Source organism: Ranitomeya imitator, chromosome 6 (genome assembly GCF_032444005.1).
Source record: "Ranitomeya imitator isolate aRanImi1 chromosome 6, aRanImi1.pri, whole genome shotgun sequence".
Classification (NCBI taxonomy): Eukaryota; Metazoa; Chordata; class Amphibia; order Anura; family Dendrobatidae; genus Ranitomeya; species Ranitomeya imitator.
The window spans coordinates 97,094,321-97,118,560 of NC_091287.1; the positions used below are offsets into that span (position 1 = coordinate 97,094,321).

At 40.9% G+C, this 24,240-nt stretch overlaps 1 protein-coding gene across 1 annotated transcript in view; it reads right to left on the reverse strand.

The window, feature by feature from the left end:
- The window catches only part of RFTN1 (raftlin, lipid raft linker 1), a 485,181-nt gene that overhangs the window by 45,973 nt on the left and 414,968 nt on the right, over window positions 1-24,240 (reverse strand). The window contains exons 7-8 of the mRNA XM_069729954.1: window positions 21,566-21,681; window positions 278-381 (exon numbers count right to left, since the gene is read on the reverse strand). Coding sequence (XP_069586055.1) covers window positions 278-381; window positions 21,566-21,681 — 220 coding nt within the window. The remainder of the gene's footprint in view (window positions 1-277; window positions 382-21,565; window positions 21,682-24,240) is intronic.

Genomic DNA, 24,240 nt, shown 5'->3' on the forward strand with positions numbered 1-24,240 from the left:
CACTGGATTGGACAACTGAGCTGTCTATGAACACACTGACAGCTCAGAACGCCAATGCACCCAATTGGATGACTGAGCTGTCACTCACTGTGGCCATGACACACTGAGTGGAGGAATTGTGACAGCAAACTGTTATTTCATCAATGGTCTACGAGAACACCAAAAAAGAGAGGATACACACTGCTTAATGGAGCTTTTCTTCTTGCTGCCTAACGTAAGACTTTAAAAAGATGTGTGTATGAAATACATATTTCAAGGTGCACATGTTGATACGTACCTACTGGTTTTAACAATAGGTGTTGAAAGGACACAAGTCAGTTGCCATCCATACACGGCCAGGGAGCTTAGGAGAGGCATATAGTCTGTGTGCACGTCAAATCCCTAGAAAAGAAATAAAACAGAAATAAAACAAATCTATAAAAAGAGTAAGAATAAGATGTTCCAACTGTAATACAAACATGTTCATACACAATTACATAACTACAAAATCTCTTTTATTAACATTCCATATCACACAATCCATCACAATTTTTCACAAATGTTTTTTCTTTCCTTTTTTAATCTAATTTCTGATGCTTAAAGGGGTCTAAAATGACAAGTTTGCAGTCACACTATTCTCTGTGGTCCGCACTGGGAACTGCCGATCACGTAGCCACAAGTATGCAATATGCATACCCCCGGCCAGAATCTGACTAGAGTGTGTCTGACATGATCTAAACAAGGGCATTGCGCAAGGCTGGAAACAGTCTAGTCAGGTTCTGGCGGGAAGGATGCATATTGCATACTTGCGATCACGTGACCGCGGTTACCAGTGCTGACAATGGAGAATCCTCACAGTGCGCAATTTGAGGATTCACAAGTCTGCAGTCATATAGTGCGACTGCAGACTTGTCATTTTATTTTAGACAACCTCTTTAAGTATTTCATCCTTAGACTGTCAGATCAGACCATCCGCCAATGTTTTTCATAAATATCTTTTTTTTATTATTGTTATTATTATCATTAGTATTTTTGGTGTTTAATTATTTCTAGGTACCGTATTTAGATTTGTTTTTATGCTATTTGGGCTTGAAAACATAATGTGAACATTTTATTGATACTTTTAACAATAAGTATACTGTTTATGGGGACCATATTGGTCTTAAATTCTGAGATTTTATGAATATTTCTGGAAATATACCAGGATGGTTAAAATTAATTGAGTTCCTTGTTGCATTTCTGCAACCAAACACAAATCAACATGTCTAATGCACTTAGTGGTTTCTTTATTATAAAATGATAATTTATCTTTTACAAAGATATCTCCTTATGCTACCACTGTATCATTAGATCACTGATCAATAAGGATTTCTAGTCATTTTATTACTTCTATGCTGTATTTTTCACCAGTTTTTTCCATTTCTCATTTACAGTTGAACCAGAGTAGTGGGTAGAGACTAGATGCTATGATGCATCTTATATATAATATACTTGGGAGAATTTTGCTATTTTGTCTTTATTTACTACATGTTTAGGAGCAGCAGAAGCAGTAGGAAGTATTTTACTTGACAATACTAAGCAATGTAACTGTGAATCCAGATTTGTGGTGAGATAAACAGCTATTATAAAGTAGCAGCACAGGTGTACTGAGCTCAGTGACTGGCTGCAGAGCTGTCAACATCACATTAGCACTGCTGTCAAAAATAGACGCTGGGGCAGTGCTAGACCTAGGCAGGGAACCTGGGGACACAGGTTTTCTGAAGAGGGAAAACCCCTATTTTCCATATTCACACATATTATGGCCACTTTCAGACAAAATTAATTTACCTATCAATTTATGTACTGCATGATTGAAAACAAAGATCCTTGAGGATGCAAAATTGAGACTCATGCCTACTACCACCTTTTTTTCGTATTGCAATTTCATATATGACAGAATCGACTAGTTCTATACTTTGCAGCCGCTAATTAAGTAATCATGTTAGTGATTAAAGTCTCCAGATCTATACTTGCCAACAGTCTGGAAGCACAGGGGTGTGGTTTGTTCAATAAAAGCCAAAAGAGGCATCATTAGTAGTTAGAGTTGAACACATGTGGTACAGGGGCTTGCAAATATGATTTAAAGGGAAACTGTCATGTGAAAAAAAGCTATTAACCTGCAGATATAGGGTTAATCTGCAGGTTAATATTGTCCTGAACTTGCCCGGCACTTAGACCCCCACTGCCATGAGGAAATGAACTTTAGTTCACCCAGTAGCATTCTGGTTTCAGTCATAGGGTTGGCGCCGCCGCAGGTTCAGTCACCGCTCGGTGTATTGAGAGTGGCGGAGGTGAAACTGACAGCCGGCCCTAATGTTGAGTGATCGGTCAGCCAGTGTTGGGGAGTGTGGTTACCGCCACTATTCTCTACACAGAGCAGTGACTGAGTCCATGCCAGAGCCACACCAATGTCTTAAACTGGAATGCTACCAGGAGGGATAAAGTTGATTTCCTCCCATCAGTGAGGCTCCAAGTGCTGGTGCCAGGCAGGTTCAGAATGCTATCAACCAGCAGATTAACCCCATAGCTGAGGTTAATAGCGTTTATTCACGTGACAGATTCCCTTTAAGGATACTAATCAATCTAGGCAAAAAGTATATACTTTGTTATGACTAATAAAGAGTGTGAGGGGGTAATAGGACTTTTTTTTGGGGGGGCACCATTTACCACCCACACTGGCCCCTCTCTAGGCAAATATTTTTATATCAGTTATGTCTGTATGGTTTCTTTATAGTGGCTATAATTGTGGTAGAAGAAGGAAATTATATAAATAAAGTAAAAAAAAGAATAAATCACCAACATCCTCTCATCCTATTCTCTTAACCTCCTGGCTCCAGCAGTCAGACACCACTGCTGCTGCTGCTCTTTCATATGGTGGACTACACTTTTCTCATACCCCAAGATCGGACAACAGAGCAGCTGGAGGCGTTGGTCTGCTCCTATCATCCAAATGTACCTTCCAAGTTATCCCCAAAGTACCCTCACTTGTATTCCTTTCCTTTGAGGTCCATGCTCCCAGACTCTACATCCCCGTTTCCATGCGAGTGGTGGTGGTGTATCGTCCTCCCAGCCCCTCTGATCAGTTCCTGGATTACATTGCCACCTGGCTTCCACACTTTCTCTCCTGTGACACCCCCACCCTCATCATGGGTGATTTCAGCATCCCCATTGCTTCTCCCCTCTCCCCATCTGCTTCTCACCTTTTATCTCTAACCTCCTCTTTCGGCCTCTCGCAGCATACTAACTCTCCAACGCATGAAGATGGAAACTCCCTCGACTTGGTCTTCTCCCGGCTTTGCTCAGTGGATGATTTCACAAACTCCCCTCTCCCGCTCTCTGATCACAACCTTCTTTCATTCTCTATCAAGAACTGCCATTCCGCTCAGGTCACCCCCACTTTCCACACTTATAGAAACATACAGGCCATTAACAACCAGAAACTTATGAAGAACTTGCAGTCCTCATTGGCCCCAATCTCCTCCATCTCATGTCCTGATTCTGCTCTGAAGCATTACAATGAAACCCTGCAAAGTGCTCTGGATGAAGCTGCTCCTCCTATACATAGAACAACTCAGCACAGATGGCAACAACCGTGGCACACGCTGCAAACACGTTTCCTGCAGCAGTGCTCCAGGTGCGCCGAACGTCTGTGGAGAAAATCTAATCTACCTGAAGATTTCATCCATTATAAGTTCATGCTAAAAACATACATCTCTGCCCTTCACCTCTCCAAACAAACCTATTTCAACACCCTCATCACCTCACTGTCCAATAACCCTAAACGTCTCTTTGACACTTTCCAGTCCCTACTCAACCCAAGAGTGCAGGCCCCAACCACAGATCTCTGCACTGACGATCTGGCCAATTACTTCAATTAAAAAATTGACCACATTCGTCAGGAAATTATCTCCCAATCCCTTCATACCATGCACTGTCCTCCCTCCCCCACTGCATCTGGTTCACTCTCTGACTTTGAACCAGTTACAGAAGAAGTAGTAATCAGGCTCCTTGGATCTTCTCACGCAACCACTTGCACCAGTGACCCCATTCCGTCACATCTCCTCCAGTCCCTTTCCCTGGCTGTCACCTCTCACCTAACAAAAATATTCAACCTTTCTCTCACTTCCGGTATTTTTCCCTCCTCATTTAAGCATGCCATCATACATCCATTACTTAAAAAACCATCCCTCGATGAAAACTGTGCCGCTAATTATAGACCTGTCTCTAATCTTCCCTTCATCTCTAAACTCCTCGAACGTCTGGTCCACTCCCGTCTTACCCGCTATCTCTCAGATAACTCTCTTCTCGACCCTCTTCAATCTGGTTTCCGCTCTTTACACTCTACTGAAACTGCCCTCACCAAAGTCTCTAATGATCTAATAACAGCTAAATCTAATGGTCACTACTCCATGCTACTTCTCTTGGATCTCTCCACAGCATTCGACACTGTGGATCATCAGCTCCTCCTCACTATGCTCTGCTCCATCGGCCTCAAGGACACCGTTCTGTCCTGGTTCTCCTCCTATCTTTCTGACTGATCCTTCACTCTATCTTTTGCTGGTTCCTCCTCCTCTCACCTTCCATTTACTGTAGGGGTTTCTCAAGGATCAGTCCTAGGCCCCCTCCTCATCTCTTTGTATACCACCCCTATTGGACAATCAGTAGATTTGGTTTCCAGTACCATCTCTATGCTGACAACACCAAATTACACACTTCTTCTCCTGATATCATGCCGACCTTTTTAGAAAACACCAGTAATTGTCTTACCGCTGTCTCTAACATCAAGTCCTCCCTCTATCTGAAGCTGAACCTGTCAAAAACTGAACTTCTCGTGTTTTCTCCCTCTACTAACCTACCTTTGCCTGACATTGCCATCTCCGTGTGCGGTTCCACCATTACTCCAAAGCAACATGTCCGCTGCCTTGGGGTCATACTTGATTCCGAGCTTTCATTCACTCCCCACATCCGATCACTGGCTCGCTCTTCTTATCTGCATCTCAAAAACATTTCTAGAATTCACCCTTTTCTTACTTTCGACTCTGCAAAAACTCTTACTGTTTCACTTATTCATTCTCATCTGGACTATTGTAACTCTCTACTAATTGGCCTCCTTCTTACCAAACTCTCCCCGCTCCAATCTGTCCTGAATGCTGCTGCCAGGATCATATTCCTCACCAACCGTTACACCGATGCCTCTACTTTTTGCCAGTCATTACACTGGCTACCCATCCACTCCAGAATCCAGTACAAAACTAGTACCCTCATCCACAAAGCACTCCATGGCTCAGCACCACCCTACATCTCCTCTCTGGTCTCAGTCTACCACCCTTCCCGTGCCCTCCGCTCTGCTAATGACCTCTGGTTAGCATCCTCAATAATCAGAACCTCCCACTCCCGTCTCCAAGACCTTACACGTGCTGCGCCGATTCTTTGGAATGCACTACCCAGGTTAACATGATTAATCCCCAATCCCCACAGTTTTAAGCGTGCCCTAAAACCTCATTTGTTCAGATCGGCCTACCGCCTCAACGTATTAACCTAACTATCCCTGTGTGGCCCATTAAAAAAAAAACAACTTAAACCATAATAGGGTTCCTTGTATCATGTTCTCATACACTTTATGCAGTTATTAGCCCTCTGTGTCTGTACTGCAACATACTTAGACAGTTAACTGGTTCATGCAGCTTTAAATGAACACCCGAGCCTTACACTATGGCTGGTCCGAATGACTAAAGCAATTGCTACTATCCACCTCTCGTGTCTCCCCTTTTCCTCATAGTTTGTAAGCTTGCGAGCAGGGCCCTCATTCCTCCTGGTATCTGTTTTGAACTGTGATTTCTGTTATGCTGTAATGTCTATTGTCTGTACAAGTCCCCTCTATAATTTGTAAAGCGCTGCGGAATATGTTGGCGCTATATAAATAAAATTATTATTTTTATGAACATCCAATTTTTCAAACCATTGCCATGACAGTGGTTCCCACTGATCCTGCAATGATGATGTCACATCCATCTATTACGAAGCTTTAGCAGTCATGCTGACATGTGACTATTAAGGAGAATAATTGGTTGCACCAGTCACGAGACTGATCGACATGATATCACCACAACATGGCTGGTAGGGAGTAGGACCACTGTATGACCATTTTTGGGAATTCACAGGCAGAAGAGGGCCGCTATGCAGTTGAACAACTCATCATATTGCACCCCATTACACGTGTGTGACAAAATCTTCATGGTGCTTTGGAGGTGGAATTGGCCCTCTTACCTCTACACTGGTTGTCCCAATGTCGACCTGAGATGAATACTCATAATATGGTGTAATTAGGAGACTAGTGCCAGCTGGCTCCTATATGTGGTGGAGATGTATGAACACTAATAAATGGGGAACCAATCAGATCCCAGCTTTCAATATTTTAAAGTTTTCTTGGGGAATAAATGCTACAATCTGGTTGATTGCAATAAGCAACTGATCCACTTTTTCCTCCGTGGAGAAGGAAGAAGTATATTTTTAGATTAACACGGCACAAAGAACAACACTGACAATTATACTAAGGCACATCAGCGGGAATAATAACAATGAATACATGGAAAGAACAGAAGTCTTTTAGAAATTTGCAATACGAGGCTGTGTTAAAAAAAAACCTGTTATTTCAGGAAAAAGAGCAAAGAAGCTGATGCTTTAGTGTGTTTCACACAAAAATAAATCTCTGAATCATAGCGCAGAATCAGCAGAACACGGCTTTATCAGAGATGCAGGTGAATTTCACCCACATGGTGTCACACCCACACATTATATATAGAAATCTTGCCGTAATGGTGACCACAGTTATCCAAACAATCACAACATTTAGGTTGTATGTGGTATATAATTTAACTGTATGATTGCATCTATTGTGGGAGCCCCCCGCTGATGACTCTGATTGCTCTTTCAAATCTTATTTATAGTGTTGGACAAGTCAGCGGTGACAAAACGCAAGTAAAGAAAAGGTTTAAATGAGTCATATGGTAGCATGTTATTATCTTTTGACACTACAAGGGAGGTAAAAGCTTGTTGCAAAATTATAAAGTCTGTGGTCGTTGGGTGACCCATGTCACGATTCTGAACTTGTTAGTGTAACAAATTATCAACGTGCCTCTAGCCATGGGCAACTTCATGACTTCCTGTGAGGCTTACACCTTCCTCCACATATACCATATATGTGTTGCTCGTTGACAGATTAAGAACCGCTGGGACAAGGGAAATAGCTTTCTGTATTTCCTCCCACACAATGTTGGAATAAGGACAAGTGCGAATGTTTTCATGTCTTACATCTTTTATGTTTTTCCTCCAAATAATAATGTAGATAAGCGACACATGAGCACAGGTTCTAAAGACGATCTCTCTATTCCGCAATGCTGTAACAGGATGAGCCTATTTACACTGCAGTGTTGTATATTATACATGTTAAATGCATTTATTATAGTTAACATTATTTTACAAAAAGGTTTGTTTGTTTTTTTATGTGCAACTGGTCATTTCACTCATTTACATTTATGAAATTCCCTAAAGGGGTCATCCAGAACTATATTATTTTTTTTTTTACTGGTTAGAACCAAGTTGGCCACTACCTGCCTGTCCTGCCTAGTGCCGTTCTCTGCTAGCACAGTGCAATTACTGACTCCCGCTGGTGATTCTGTAGCTTCCGCTGACGTCTCAACAGAGCAGCGGCTGCTCATCTGCTCTGTTCTGTCAAAGGGGCATGACTGCTGATGTCATGCTGATTGACAGTGTCCTCCCTGATACATAACTGCGGGAAGCCAGATGTCAAACAGCATGACGTCAGCAGTCACATACTATCAATGGAGCAGCTCGGAAGAATAGCTGCTCTGTTGCTGTGGAGCAGCTGAATTGCTGACAGGAGCGGTCAGTGACCCCTCTGAGCTGGCGCCAGGTAGAACATGAAGGTAGTTGCTAACTAGTTAGTAACTACCTGCTGTTAGTTTTTTTGGCTCAAAGTAAGAAAAAATATAGTCCTGAATAATAAAGGAACAATAGAAAATACCGTATTTTAGATAGTTAGTTAGGGAAGGATAGGGAATTTTTAATTCCAGTATATAAGGAAATAGTTTAGATTATGTAACTAAATAGAAGCCAGAGCTGATATGTCACTCTCCACAAGAAACCTTACCCCTTAGACCTCAGTCCAGAGCCTCTCACCTAGCCAAATTAGTTCTCATGCTTCGCACTGACGAGGGCCAACAGCCCGAAACACCGTGTCTGCGAATTGAGATACTGATTTGGCTTTTATCCTAAGTCATATTGCACGACTCGTTAAAGGGTTGATTGTGACTTGTAGGATCGCTACTTCCAACAGGTGGCGCTATAGAGTTCAAGTCCTCTTTTTCTCTGAAGAGGCTATTTGCATATTAAATAGGATAGGGATTTAGGAGGAAAACTACTTTGGACTTCAGACCACCCATTTAAGGGTAAAGAGCATACGAAGTGGTGCTGTGTAATATTTTCCATAAGTCTCCAGCATCCTTCTTGGAAGGTCTACATGTAGAATTGCCACTTGGTGTAAAGCTGGCCTTTACACATGAGATCTGTCATCAGCAGACAGCCATCTCTAGCAACTCTCCCATTCACATGAACGCTTGGCTTGTCCGAGCAGTCATTTTTTGAACAGAGAGAGAGGAGAAAGCTGCTGTCTGATTCCCATGGCATTGGCTTATCACCATTGAAAAAATAGGGATCGGACATTGATATTATAACTGTCTGACCCTTCTCTCCCCATAACATCTGTCAGGAGTGAGTCGTAGGGTCTCATGATAGGACTGTCCTGCTGAAATCGGCATTTTTGGCCAACTTTCATCTCATATATATGTAATGAATATAGAGTTTGGTGTACTGAGAGGCACAGCAACATTCCCTTACGGTCTTCGTCCACTGTTCTTGATTTTTTGTATTCTTTTATAGATAACTAAATTACACAATAAGCAGATAAAATGAATATAAAATAAAATGAAGACAGTTACTTGGAAACATGATGTCTAAATGAATTTAATGAATATGTAGATAACCAATGAAAGACAGTTTGGAAGTACTTAAATTCAGCTGAATACAGTGCACAAAACATATTAAAAGAAAAAAAAAAGATATTACTTGCAACTGAAAACTGCCCGCATGACAGAAAAAATACAATGCGACATGATAATAGAAGTCACGGGGCCAAGCTGGAAATAGTGGGGGCTGACATTTTTATGGTTAACATGTGATAAAGGTGAAGAGCTCTTCCTTAGTAGCAACCGCCACAGTTATTTGCACTGACCTGTTATTTGTGCAGAGTCTGACAGGAAATGGTTATATATAGGAGAGCTATTATATCCTGTCTGTTATATGCTGAAGCGAAGCGATCTCTAAACCTGTCAGCGCTCCACTGTCTGTAAACAGCTGTCTGGAGATGAAGCTCTGCAATCTTGCCTAACATAGGTTCCTCCAAGTTCAGAACTGCTCTACGGAAAATGTTCCTCAGATAAACTGAAGGGTTTATTTTCTTACCCTTACTTTTTCTAAAATAAAATATATACATTCAGGATTATCCATCTTAATGTTGGCAATAAGATATCTGGCTTTCTCACCCAAGTTGGTTGTGGCTTGTAAGGCCTACAAAGTTTTTCTACATACTGAGAACACAGACTTGACAGTATCAGCAACACTGTACCTATGATAAATGACTATCATACTTTACAAATAAACATTTGTCACTGTGTATAGGTCCTTATAAAGCAAGTATCATCATATAGGGTGCCATGGCCAATAATATTTAACTTGTAAGCCCAGGTATACACTCTGTAGAAAGCTGTGGCACTGGCAGAGATGGACTATATAGATTACATGTTATATGGTGATTACAGACAGCACAAGACCACCACAGGGCATTGCTATTAACATTTTGCCTAGTGCCCCTGGTCTTCAGGGGTAATTTCTCTTTAAGGTATATAAATAATATTATATAAATTATGAGGGGGGAATATGGTCTTTAAAAGTGGTATTTCGGTAAATTCTCTACATTAATTGAGTCAAAATATTCCTTTTAAAATTCTACAAAACATGAGGTGTGTTCACTTCAGGATTTGACATGTTTGTTCTAGTAAATACTTCTATTCCACAGTCTATTTTCAGAACTGTGAAATGAGATGTTCCTCCTATTTTCACTAGAAATGTATAAATAAACATTATATCCGAATAAAAAGCTTACAAAGCATCTTCTTAGATCTGGATATCAGCAAAGCTTTCTATTTTGTAGCTTTGGATCATATGCATTTAACACTACAAAAATGGGGTTTTGTATCTCCCTTTTTTACAATGGCATTCGGACTTAGACACATCCCCTCTGCCACATGGGGCTCTCGTCCCAATCCCTGCAAATAAACAGAGGCACAATGCAAGTATGTCACCTCTCACCCATTCTATTTGTCCTTGTCATTGAGCTGCTCACCACACTCCTTAGAGCAGATCCAAATATAAAGAGAATTGAGGTAGCCAAAGTACATCATAAACTAAATCTCTTCTCAAACTACATATATAACACTTACCTTCTTCATCAGCCGATGTCACATTTTTCCCCCCATCTTGAGCCTTACAATAAGCCCAGCTAAAAATGTAGCTCTCATCACCTCCCTTCACCAAAACGAATTATCCCTCTTGAAATATAATTATCCTTGTAAATGGGCCACCTCCCATCTGATTTAGGAATAAATGAACACTGTCTTACAGTAACTTGTTCCCTGATGATTACCACCCGACTGTCAGCTCCCTTAATGTACACCTGGAGGTTCTTAATATTCTGGTTTGGTTGTATTACTACAATGAAAATGTCATGGCGTCATGGCTCGGTTTAACGATCCAGTGACCTGTTGCTTTGTAGTTGATTCTTCTGTTTGCTGGGCTATTGTCCTTTTCTTCCCAGTCCAAGTGCTGATTGTTCCTATTGCTTTCATTCTCCCATCTTGGCTTACTCCTCTACAGGTGGATTTGTGCTAAGGAGTTCCAGCTCTTCAGTTGCAGGATTTTCCCTGCTAGGTAATGTATTCCTGCTGAGTGTCTGTTTATCTACCTTTCCAGCACCTTTTCCACAGTTAGCGTTCCGGGAGGTTATTCTTGTTTCATTTATTTTTGGTTCTCCTTAATTTCCCCTCTCTTCCCTTTATGAATGTGCTTTAAGTTTTCTCACACTGGGTCTTAGTTTCCACCTGCACAATTTCCTCTCCCCTTATTAGCAGTGTGTAGTGTCCTCCCCTTCTGGTTGCTCAGTTGGTATGAGAAACCCCTCTATGGCCTTTTTTAAGGAGTTAGGCTCGAGGTGGTGTTTGTAGTTGTGCGGCTATGGATTGTATAGCCTGTACAGGGACTAGTGGGGTGTGGGTGCGGCTTCTCTCTGTAATAGGTTTTCTTTATTCCTTACCCGTGTGTTAATATGTCACATTCATAACACATGGTTTCTGAAATGTCAACACTTACTTAGGATTCTTCCAGTGTCTGTCCTGATATATATCCCTTCACAATCGCCATGTGAAAGTTCTTTTTTTTAAATTTGGAGACACTCTCGACAGAGAATATCCAGGTATACCTTATAAACACCAAACTTATTGGGTGGACTTGGACTTTACAGAAATACCAAGTGGCAGCAATAGCCCAGCTAACTCTCCAACTCTCCTTCACTCAAGCAACATGACTATACTTGGGGTATTTCTAAAAATCATATATATATATATATATATATATATATATATATATATATATATATATATATATATATACACACTGTATATACAGTATCCCCTGGATGTACCATTATCTGTTGGTCTGAGGCTAAATTAAATATTATCCTACATATTCCTCACCAACATCTGGAAAAATAACGACTTTCTTTTCTTTTTTTTCCAGTGGTGGCACCGGAATGACTTCTTTAAATTATATCTTAATCTATCAAAGAATTGTGAATAACCACAATCCCAACTTTGCACACATCTCATGATATCCCTATTCCTAACTCCGAAATCTTCTGCTTTTTTTCCACAGAAGCATTGTGTTTCCATTTGTGTGTGAAGGGGGGCTGACCTTCAGAAATTTACTTTCTTTGAACAAATATGCATTTCCAACCCTCATACCTCAGGTCTTATTTCACTTCTGAATAAACTAAGGATCCACATTTAACACATAAATATGTGTCCATGGGAGCAGGATCTGATGAGGAACAGGAATCCTTTGTAGTGGGCAAAAACATGGCTGACAATATTTAAATGTTTGATCAATGTTACCTTACTGGCGTCAACCTACACAGTCTTAAAGAGGTGATACTTGGTACCTAACAGAATCATGCACTGTGTACTTGGCTACCGCTTTCCTTGTCTCAGATGTTGCTTGGAACCAGTGATATGCTTCATATGTAAATAACCAGATTCTTGGCCAGAATTTATGATATAATTCAAACTCTCATTAATGCTCTATGACGCCGTGATCCCTGGCTTGCCCTCCTACATCACAATGTACCAGAACTCACTTGTATGCAATTTCAACTTCTTACCTTTCTATTTCTGACTGCAAAACTGCACATTTATGGAAGAAAATATCTGTTCCACTACAAGTTGTCCATAATGGATGGATGTCTGATTAATGGAAAATTGTTAAGCATTTTACTAGATGAATAAGATAAATTTTCTAAATCTGGGCAGCATGGGTAGAGTATGCTAATCCTGTTCGCCCATCTTCCAAGTTGGCGTGATACAACTCAATATCTACGGTATTTATATTTTGCATTTAAGCTGCATTATGATGATGTTTACCCTGGTTACCAGCGTAAACGTTAAAAAAACAAACACTACATACTTACCTTCAGCTGTCTGTCCTCCGGCGCTCTGCTTTCCTCTGCACTGTCAGCGCCGGTCAGCCGGAAAGCAGAGTGGTGACGTCACTGCTCTGCTTTCCGGCTGGCTGGCGCTGACACAGGATGCAGGAGGAGTGCAGAGAAGCACAGCGCCGGGGACAGACAGCTGAAGGTAAGTATGTACTGTTTGTTTTTTTAATGTTTACACTGGTAACCAGGGTAAACATCGGGTTACTAAGCGCGGCCCTGCGCTTAGTAACCCGATGTTTACCCTGGTTACCAGTGAAGACATCGCTGGATCGGTGTCACACACGCCGATCCAGCGATGTCAGCGGGAGATCCAGCGACGAAATAAAGTTCTGAACTTTCCTCAGCGACCACCGATCTCCCAGCAGGGGCCTGATCGTTGGTCGCTGTCACACATAACGATTTCCTTAACGATATAGTTGCTACGTCACAAAAAGCAACGATATCGTTAACGATATCGTTATGTGTGACGGTACTCCTTTCTTAATCCCCCCCCCCCGCTTCTGCTTTATTTTGTACTATATCTCTTCACATATGTCCAATCCTGTGTACTTGGAGTCCTTCAAGGAATCCGATTTTACATTGGTTTTTGTTTTTCCCTGTTGTATAATATATTGCTTTATTTTCCCATTTCAAAACCAATTTCTACCACTCCATGAGTTGTAAGAGACAATCGGGGGAGGACACTGACAGAAGATGGTCCATGTGCAAAACCGTATATGGGCATCTGTGCAATTTGCACGAATGGGGGTGTCCACCCCTGTAGATGATGCATCAATCTAACCATGCATGCTGTCATGCTCTACAACTATGGTTAATTCCACGTCATTTTACATGTACTTTTTATAAAAGCAATAAAACATTTGAAATGTAAATGTATAAATAAACTGCCAACTGGGTGTTGTCAGTTGAGTCTTCCACGTCTCACTGTAGAGAAACACACCTTTCACAGGTTGAATGGTAACACCCAGTTGTCAATATATTCGTATATTCCTAGGAAGAATAATAGAGGAACGGCACAATGCAGAATTTTGTAAAACATGACCCAAAATTGTTATTTTATGGGGAATACGAGCATTTACTACAATAGACATGTCATGGGAGCTAGCGGTACGTTTTAAGACGGTGCCTTATAGTTTGCAGAATGCTTATTTACCAGTAATATACACTGATGCACAAACACATCTGTTACCAAGAATAAGGAAATGGCGTGTCAAAACAGATTTTCAGAATGTGATTTGAAATAGGCAGCTGAAATGACAAAAAGCAATAGACGCGTCGCCCGAGCTCTTCCTTACAGCAGTCAATTATAGAATGCAGAGACTGTGGTGTGTGATCAGACGTGCACAGCACTACCTTACAGGAAATGTAGCAGGTGCCTTGTTCGCCTCATCGCAGCCTCACTTGCTTTCTTTCTCATCAAACCACAATTACCACCTCTACAGACTGAGATGCAGGATGAGGGTTTTTAATGTTCATTTTCTTTACAATATTCAGACTGTTAATACGTTGAACAGAGGAAGAGTTAACACTTGTTAACTCGTAATGTAGGTATAGGTTTACTAAGAATTCTCTATAAGTACATCAGCTATCTTGAGGTTACATTTGACGCAGATTTTTCCATCACTCCCTATATCCAGTCACTCACTTGCTCATGTCATCTACATGTTGTGTCATAAAAACATCTCCAGAATCTGCCCTTTTATTACTTTTGAAACTGCAAAAATTCTTAGGCCCGATTTATCTAGACTGGCGAGAATAATAACAGCCTTGATGAAGGGGTGTGTTGGAGTTAGAAGCTCCTGATTCATTAAGAGGCACACACCGCTTAATGAATCATGATCATCTGTAAACTGGGATGCACGTCCATAATGACTCACTACAAATCTTACACCAGTATGGGACGGGAGTAAGATTTCTGGCATAAGGAATGCCACAGCTCGCCATGATCTTCTATGAACGCAGGCCACAGCTCCACTCCACCCACGGCTGACAAAGGCACTTGACGATTGACTAGATGTTGTGAATTCTGTGGCCAAGCTCCCTCCTGTGGTCGTGAGTGGTACTGCGGCTGGTTCTGTCTATAAGCTTCCTTTGGTGGATGAGAGTGGTACTGCGGCTTCTGAGTTTCCTTCCTCAGGTGATGAGGTTAAGTCGTTAGGTGCTGCTCTATTTAACTCCACCTGGTGCTTTGATCCTGGCCTCCAATCAATGTTCTAGTATTGGTCTTGCTTCCTCCTGGATCGTTCCTGTGGCCTCTCTATCCTGCATAAGCTAAGTTCTGCTTGTGTTATTTTTGTTTGCTATATTTTCTGTCCAGCTTGCTATATTGGTTTTTCTTGCTTGCTGGAAGCTCTGAGACGCAGAGGGAGCACCTCCGTACCGTTAGTCGGTGCGGAGGGTCTTTTTGACCCTCTGCGTGGTTGTTTGTAGGTTTTTGTGTTGACCGCAAAGCTATCTTTCCTATCCTCGGTCTATTCAGTAAGTCGGGCCTCACTTTGCTAAATCTATTTCATCTCTGTGTTTGTATTTCATCTTTACTCACAGTCATTATATGTGGGGGGCTGCCTTTTCCTTTGGGGAATTTCTCTGAGGCAAAGTAGGCTTATTTTTCTATCTTCAGGGCTAGTTAGTTTCTCAGGCTGTGCCGAGTTGCATAGGGAGCGTTAGGCGCAATCCACGGCTACCTCTAGTGTGGTGTGATAGGATTAGGGATTGCGGTCAGCAGAGTTTCCACGTCTCAGAGCTCGTCCTATGTTTTTGTTAAATGTCAGGTCACCTTGTGTGCTCTGAACTTCAAGGTCCATTGTGGTTCTGAATTACCTGTTTATAACACTAGATCAGTCATGTGTGGGGAAAGATATGGGTTCGGCAAGCAACAAAAATGCAATATGCAGAAAAGATTTCTATTACACTTTTTTGTACGGTCACTGCAGAATACATGTAAAAAAGTTACATTTTCATTTTTCCACACATGGGAACATGGCCTAAGGCAATGTTTCCCAAACTCCAGTTCTCATGACCCCTCAACAAATCATGTTTTCCAGATTTCCTTAGCATTGCACAGGTGAGAGAAACTGTGGCGGATTCTGATGCCTTAATAAAAGTGATGAGCGAACGTGCTCGTTTATGGTGTTACCCAAGCATGCTAAGGTGCTAACCGAGTGTCTTTGGCGTGCTTGAAAAATATACTTGAGTCCCTGTGGTTGAATGTCGACAGCCACAACACATGCACGGATTACCTGTTTGTTAACAACACCTTATCCACGCACGTTCCCTCATCACTACATAATAATAATTTGATCACCTGTGCAATACTAAGGAAATACTGAAAACATGGAGTGTTAGGGGCCGTGAGGACTGGAGTTTGGGAATTACTGACCAAAGGTGTGACATGCGGGAAACGGCCACGTGTAAGTTTATATCACAATTAGTTAAAGAATTAAAATGGATCTTTCTGCAGAATATGAAAAAGGACATTTTTAAACTTGGCTCCGAAAGTTAAATGACTATATACTTTAGATGTTGATCGCTGAATTTATCATTAAATTTTGTACGTTGTGAAAATTTGTTTGCAATTTATTAAAATAATCCCTCCTCAAATTAAAGTTACGGTACATATTATTAACAGGGTTTTTATGGATATTCTCTGAGCATTTTACAGTTGGACCTTGGGGTGAATATGATAGGTTGACCACTCCTGGAACGTTTGTCAACTGTCTGGAATGTTTTTTCACATTCCGGTTTTTACATTGGTGATGTCTTTCCTATATGGCATTGAGTTTAACCCCTTAGTGACAAAGCCAATTTGGTACTTAATGGCCGAGCCAATTTTTACAATTCTGACCACTGTCACTTTATGAGATTATAGCTCTGGAACGCTTCAACGGATCCCACTGACTATGAGAATGTTTTTTCATGGCATATTGTACTTCATGTTAGTGGCAACATTTCTTCAATATGACGTGTTTATTTATGAAAAAAAACTGAACTTTGGCAAAAATGTTGAAAATTTTGCAATTTTCAAACTTTTAATGTTTGTGCCCTTAAATCAGAGTCATATCGCACAAAATAGTTAAGAAATAACATTTCTCACATGTCTACTTTACATCAGCACAATTTTGGAAACATAATTTTTTTGTTAGGATGTTATAAGGGTTAAAAGTTAACTATCGATTTCTCATTTTTCCAACAAAATTTACAAAACCATTTTTTTTAGGGACCACCGCACATTTGAAGTGAGTTTGGGGAGTCAATATAATAGAAAATATGCCAAAGTGACACCACTCTAAAGACTGAACCCCTCAAGGTATGCAAAATCACATTCAAGAAATGTATTAACCCTTCATGTGCTTCACGAAAACTAAATCAATATGGAAGGAAAAAATGAACATTTTAATTTTTAAACTTTTTTTTTACTTTGGAACCAATTTTTTTTTCATTTTTACAAGGGTACCAGGAGAAAACGAACCACAAAAATTGTTGTGCAATTTCTCCTGAGTACGCCAATACCCTGGATGTGGTGGAAAGCCACTGCCATGGCAAGGCTCAGAAGGGAGGGAGCACCATTTAACTTTTTGAATGCAAAATTGGCTGGAATCAATGGTGGGTGCTATGCCGCATTTGGAGACCCCCTGATGTACCTAAACAATGGAAATTCCCCAATTCTAACTCCAACCCTAACACAGCCCTAATCCCAACCCTAACCCCAACACACCCCTAACCCTAATCACAACCCTAACCACAACCCTAATCACAACACCACAACCCTAACACCCCAACACAACTCTAACCCCAACCCTAACCCTAGCTCTATCCACAACCCTAACCCCAACCTTAACACTAGCCCAACTCTAACCCTACCCTAACCCTAGCCCCTAGGGCCTATCACAGTCATCAACATTAACCAATAGGAAAAATCTATTGTTGCCGAGCGTCGGCCAGCAGATCTCGGCGGGTGCACTGTGCATGCGCCAGCCATTTTCTTCCCGGAAGAACACGTCAAGGGCCGTAAGACATCGCAGGTACTGGGGACCCCATTTATCTCTCCTCTGGTGTGCTAGATCATATCAGAGGAGAGAGAAATAAATAGGAAAACTGCCCTTTTTTTGCGGTCACCGCTATTCCGTGAATAACGTTGATTGCAACACTGGGATCGGTAAAAACCGACCGGAATCATGTTCACCGGGGTCTCAGTTAACCCTGGTAGCTCAGACCCTGGAGATTTTCAGACACTGGGGGTGATTTCCACTTATTTCTCAGCGCCATTACAAAGCGGCGCTGAGGCATAAGTACCCTTAACTGCTGCCATTACAAGGCGCATCAGCGGTCGTTAAGGGGTTAAACACGTCTGAATGCACCAGCAAACTGCCCAAACTTCTGCTTTTATAAAGTTGGTTACACTTGGTGATGAACAATTACTCAAGGGCATTTGAATAGCACTAGCAGCACCTGTCTGCTACTTACTGTCTTATTTCCTATTGAAGTAGTAAAGATGGACTTCATTTTTCATACACTGATTCTGCATTTTGACCACTTTTTGTTAAATGAATAACACCATTATGTAATTTCTCGCACAGTGTTGTTCATCTGAGGTTGTATTTACCCAAATTTTAAAACCGTCTACGGGCCAGATGCATTTTTATTTATTATGTCCAGAAATGTAAAAGCACAGCATTCACAGTGTACTTAGTTTTTTTAATGACTATATATAGAGCATAATTTGAAAAAAAAAATACTCTTAGTAAAACAATAAAATAAAACACTATTAGAATAAATAAGGATGATTATTTTTTTCTAACCCTGTAGCTATCAGAAATTAACAGACAGCAGAAATTGCAGAACTTCTTGTTATGTAGACCAGACCACATCATAATGAAATGAAACTGCACTTATCTAATTGATTAAGATATTTTTCATGCTTTTAGGTTGTGACCTACATTCCAATTAATAATGTACATGCAAATTCACTGCTTAATGAAAACATTACGTGAGGTTACACTGAAGCACTAATTTGTAGTGCATGCCATTGACTTTTCATGTCACCACGTTGAAAAAGACCACAAAAGAACTGCTGGAATTTCAGCATTAGTAGGACGTAGTTTAGAACTTATATGGGAAGATTTTCCTGCCTTCTGTCTTTTTTCAATACTGCACACTAGTCATCCAAAACGTTCTCTTTTTTTCAGTTTTCTCAGAGTATGTGCACATGATCAGGTATTGGGAGTGCTTTGGACACAGAGCATGTCTGCTGTATCCAAAGCGCTGACGGCTATTGGACGCAGGTGAATCCACATGTGCTCATTGAACCGTGCGGATTCACCACATCCAATATATTGTACAGGTGAAATTTATCTTGCGGAGGCTCACGTCTCCACAAGATAAATAGACATACTGCAGTCTGGAGAGATGCACCTCATGTCCGTCTCCGCAGGGAAGCCACGGACGACTCTGGACACATAGTGTGCATGGGATTTCTCATCCAACTGAACGCTGCAGGTTGGACGCTGCACAAGTACATAGCGTCCAACCTGCAGCGTTTACTGATCATGTGCACCCGTACTCTTCTAATTTTCTCAGATATCTATCCTACTCTTCTTCCATTCCCTCAGCATTTAAACTGCTGAGCCTTCTCCCCATCTTGTTATCATGATTACGGTGATTAGTTCAAAGGGCTCCACATATTCTGGGTTTATCAGGCTCACAATTTATTCTTTCAATGGATTTTTTTTTCGACTATTACAACACTTTGCTCCTTTTATTGTTGCTTATATGTACTCATTTGGTTGCAGATACATTTTTACTGGATTCAAGAATGGCCATTCAGCCTACTTATTTTACTTACTTATGTAGTGCAAGAAATTGAAAAATAATCTGCAACCCCTGAACATCATTTAGTATTTATATTTGTGCTATGTGAAGGCATTTCTCAATTGTTACATTCATTCATAGGTGTACTTTAATGACACTGCAAGATGCTTGAATTTTGGATAACAGAGGGTTAGTAATTAGTGAGAGGCTCAAGGAGGAGCTTCAGCTATAGTAGGGTCTGTTGAGGCCTGGTACATCAGAGTGCCTGTAGTTACAACACAGGTGAACATTATCCAGAAAGAAAGAGTCAGTCAACCGAAAATCCTACACAAAAGTGGCAGAAGCATTATCCTAGAAGTGAGAATTTAGTTGGGAACCAAGGCGATGCAGAGCTTTTAGAAATCCTGAAACTGCTGTGGGTTAGACAAAGTCGCCTGTATGTATACAGTACAGTGGTGGCAGAACAGTGCCAACCTACTATGGAAAATTTAGAGAAGTCATTCTATTTCTTGCCTCATGGGAACATCTGGAAAGTTAAGTTGCTAAAATGGATTCATATGAATGAGATCCTCTTGGAGAAGAGATGTACACTACTGCCATGTATAACCATCTACGGCCATGTATAACCATCTGTATGAAAACTATTTCAAAACCAAGTGTGAATACCATCCAATCTGATGTCAGTCGTCTATTATGTTCTCTCAAGTTTTTCTACTTCAGTAATAGACGTTCTGTTATTAACTGTCATGACCTCTCCTGCTTCCCTGTCCATCGCCTCCACTACACTACATGACAAGCCATTGACACCGGCCTCCAAGGCAGCAGTATTGTTAGTGGGAGGAAAGACATTGTGAGTCACTGTATAACATGTTTCACTGGTAATGTATTTCCAAATTCCACTCGGCCAAATGAAAACCTGACAATAGCGCAGTTTACTTCCACAACACTTTACAGATATCATCATCACTGTCCTCAAGTTCTAAGTTGTCTATCACTTTGTTTTTGCTGTATGGGAGAAAACGAGAGCACCCAGAGGAAACCAACGCAACCATGGGGAGAACATGCAAACTCCTTGCAGATATTGTCCAGCATTGTAAAACAACAGAGCTGATAAGCACTGAGACATTTTTTTTCAAATAAAGTTATTTTATGTAATTTCAGCCTTGCAAATGTTTCTGACTGCTGTGCTTGCCAACAAGGGTTTTGCCACCAAATATTAAGTCTTGTTTGCCAGAGGGATCAAATAATAATTTCTCACTGCAAGATGCAAATAAATTTATATAAGTCATACAATGTGGTTTTCTAGATTTTATTTTTGATACTCTATTTCTCAATGTTAAAATTAACCTACCCTTAAAGGGGACCTGTCACCCCCAAAATCGAAGGTGAGCTAAGCCCACCAGCATGAGGGGCTTATCCTGCGCAGTGCAGTACTTTGCTTTGCCCTCAACAGGGCAGACAAAGTATGCCTGCGCGGGAGCAGCAGCGTGAAGACAAGAAGAGGACGTCATCATAAGAAGATCGGAGGCCCCGGCCTGGACCGGACCGGGACCGCCCCTGGGTGAGTATAATCTAACCTCTTTTTCTCATCTTTCAGGATACATCGGAGGCTTATATACAGCATTACAGAATGCTGTAGATAAGCCCCTGATGCTGGTGAGCTTAGCTCACCTTCGATTTTGGGGGTGACAGGTTCCCTTTAAAATTATAGACTGTTCATGTCTTTGTCAGTGGGAAAACTTACAAAATCAGCAAGGGATCAAATACTTATTTCCCCCGCTGTAGATAATTACTTTATATTAGACAGAAAATATACTCGGTCATTGGAGAACAGAAACTAACCTCAATGATGGTGCACTGCTCCACAACAATGGCATCGTAACGTTTTACAGTCTTTGGATCTTGCTCTGGAAAGTCTTCAAAAATAAATATGCCATCTGTAAACTCTGATGAAATATCTGTGGAGTGAACAAAAACTATTTTCAGATAAATGGTTACATGCTCAGAACATCATCCATAGTTATTAATTTTTGTAAGTGCATGATTTTCCTCAATTTATTTATCCTGTATTGGGTATGCTCAATGCTTGTTCATCATCATAAACACCTCTATACAATAAGAATGCTTTAATATCACAAGTCCAAAAATTATTATTTTAAATTGATTTGTAAGTGCACATATCACTTGGTTGATTTTACAGCTATAACATGAGCTTCACAAATTTTTTACAGGTCACTTGGTCATGAGTGTAGTTCAATTAATTTCAATGGTTCTGAGCTGCAATAATGTAAATTAATATTAAATGTAAATTTAGTGGAAAATCTTAAAGGGAACCTGTCAGCAGGTTTTTGCTATGAAATCTGAAAGCACCATGATGTCGGGGCAAAGTCCATGGTTCCAGAGATGTGTCACTTACTAGGCTGCATTTTGCTGTTTTAATAAAATCAGTGTTTTAATCAGCAGATTATCACTACAGGACAAGCTGCCACATGTCTCCTAGTCCGACCTCGCTCCAGCACTGATTAGCAGCTTTCTGTTAATATACATTGCATGCAAAAGCTGCCAATCAGTGCTGTGGGCAGGGTTATAGAGAGCTCAACATTCTGAGCTCTGTTAGATTTGCAGCTGAGAAAACTGCGATTCTATCTCAACTGCTGCATCCAGTAAACTAAGTGATTTACAGCTGGATTCAGGATATCTGTCCCATAATATGCTACTGTCAGAATGCACAGCAAAAAAAGTGTGGATAGATTCACTTTAACCACTTAAAGACTTGTCATTATTTTTTTACTATTTTATTTCTATTGCTCCCCTGAGTAGTTTTTTTTTTGTTTGGTTTTGTTTATGTTTTTTTTTTAATTCTTCATACGATTCTAGAAATATAAACCTTTTTGTTTAGTGTACTCAATATGCAAATTTTTATGGTCTTTGTACTTCTCACAGGGTAATTATGCCTAGCAGCCTAAAGGTACCTTCACACAACGATTTCGTTAACGATATCGTTGCAACGTCACACTTTTTGTGACGTAGCAACGATCCCGCTAACGATATCTTTATGTGTGACAGCGACCAACGATCAGGCCCCTGCTGGGAGATCGTTGGTCGTTGGGGAATGATCAGGACCTTTTTTTGGTCGCTGATCACCCGCTGTCATCGCTGGATCGGCGTGTGTGACGCCGATCTAGCAATGTGTTCACCTGTAACCAGGGTAAACATCAGGTTACTAAGTGCAGGGCCGCGCTTGGTAACCCGATATTTACCCTGGTTACCATTGTAAAAGTAAAAAAAAACAAAAAACCACTATATACTCACATTCCGATGTCTGTCACGTCCCCCGCCGTCAGCTTCCCTGTGCACTGACTGTCAGCGCCGGCTGTAAAGCAGAGCACAGCGGTGATGTCACCGCTGTGCTCTGCTTTATGGCCGGCGCCGACACAGTCAGTGCGGGAAGCTGACAGCGGGGGACGTGACGGACATCGGAATATATGTAGTGTTTTTTTTTTTTTTTACTTTTACAATGGTAACCAGGGTAAATATCGGGTTACTAAGCGCGGCCCTGCGCTTAGTAACCCGATATTTACCCTGGTTACCCGGGGACTTCAGCATCATTGAAGACAGTTTCAATGATGCCGAAGTCTTTCCCCAGATCGTTGGTCGCTGGAGAGAGCTGTCTGTGTGACAGCTCCCCAGCGACCACACAACGACTTACCAACGATCACGGCCAGGTCGTATCGCTGGTCGTGATCATTGGTAAGTCGTTTAGTGTAACGGTACCTTAAAGATGTCACCAGAATCCTATGAGCAATAGATAAAGACCATCAAATCTTGACTATTGGGGGATTTAAAATGAGGCTCATATCTATTTAAAAAAAAAAAAAAAAAGAATGCTCAGCAACCGCAGGAATAAAATAAAAGCAAAAACTGGCCACTTTTGACTTGTTGACAGGTGTTCGTTAACCATGGGGGGACATAGTATGTATGGAGCTCTTACTTAAAGGGGTTGACCGGTCTAAAATGACAAGTCTGCTGTCACTCTAGGTCTATATGACTAAGGAAATCTAAAAAGCAGGAAAAACAATATGTCAATCTGAACAGAGAATGCAGCAGGTGTCAAATATAGGGTGACCATATGTGTATAATCACTTTTCAGTCTCAAGTTTATAAAGTTGCTCTGTCTTCACAGAAAAAGTCCCATTACAGGGCAGTCGTCTTCTGTAACTAGGGAAAGCATATATTATAGTGAAACGTATCCTGAAGACCATCTCTTTGAGACTACATCTATGTAGACTAGATCTTTGTGACAGATTTTCCATCATGCACCATGCATACTGACGATCTTCATTCCGAGATCTTAAACCTTAAGAAGTCAATTGTTGCTGCAATTTTGGGATATTTAACTGTATATATTAAAATGAAACCGATACATCAGTGATGAACCTTCTTTTAGTACAATTTGCATTTTTTAAGGGATAGAAATGGGATTTATTTTATTTTTTTTACTATTAAGAGTTATAGTT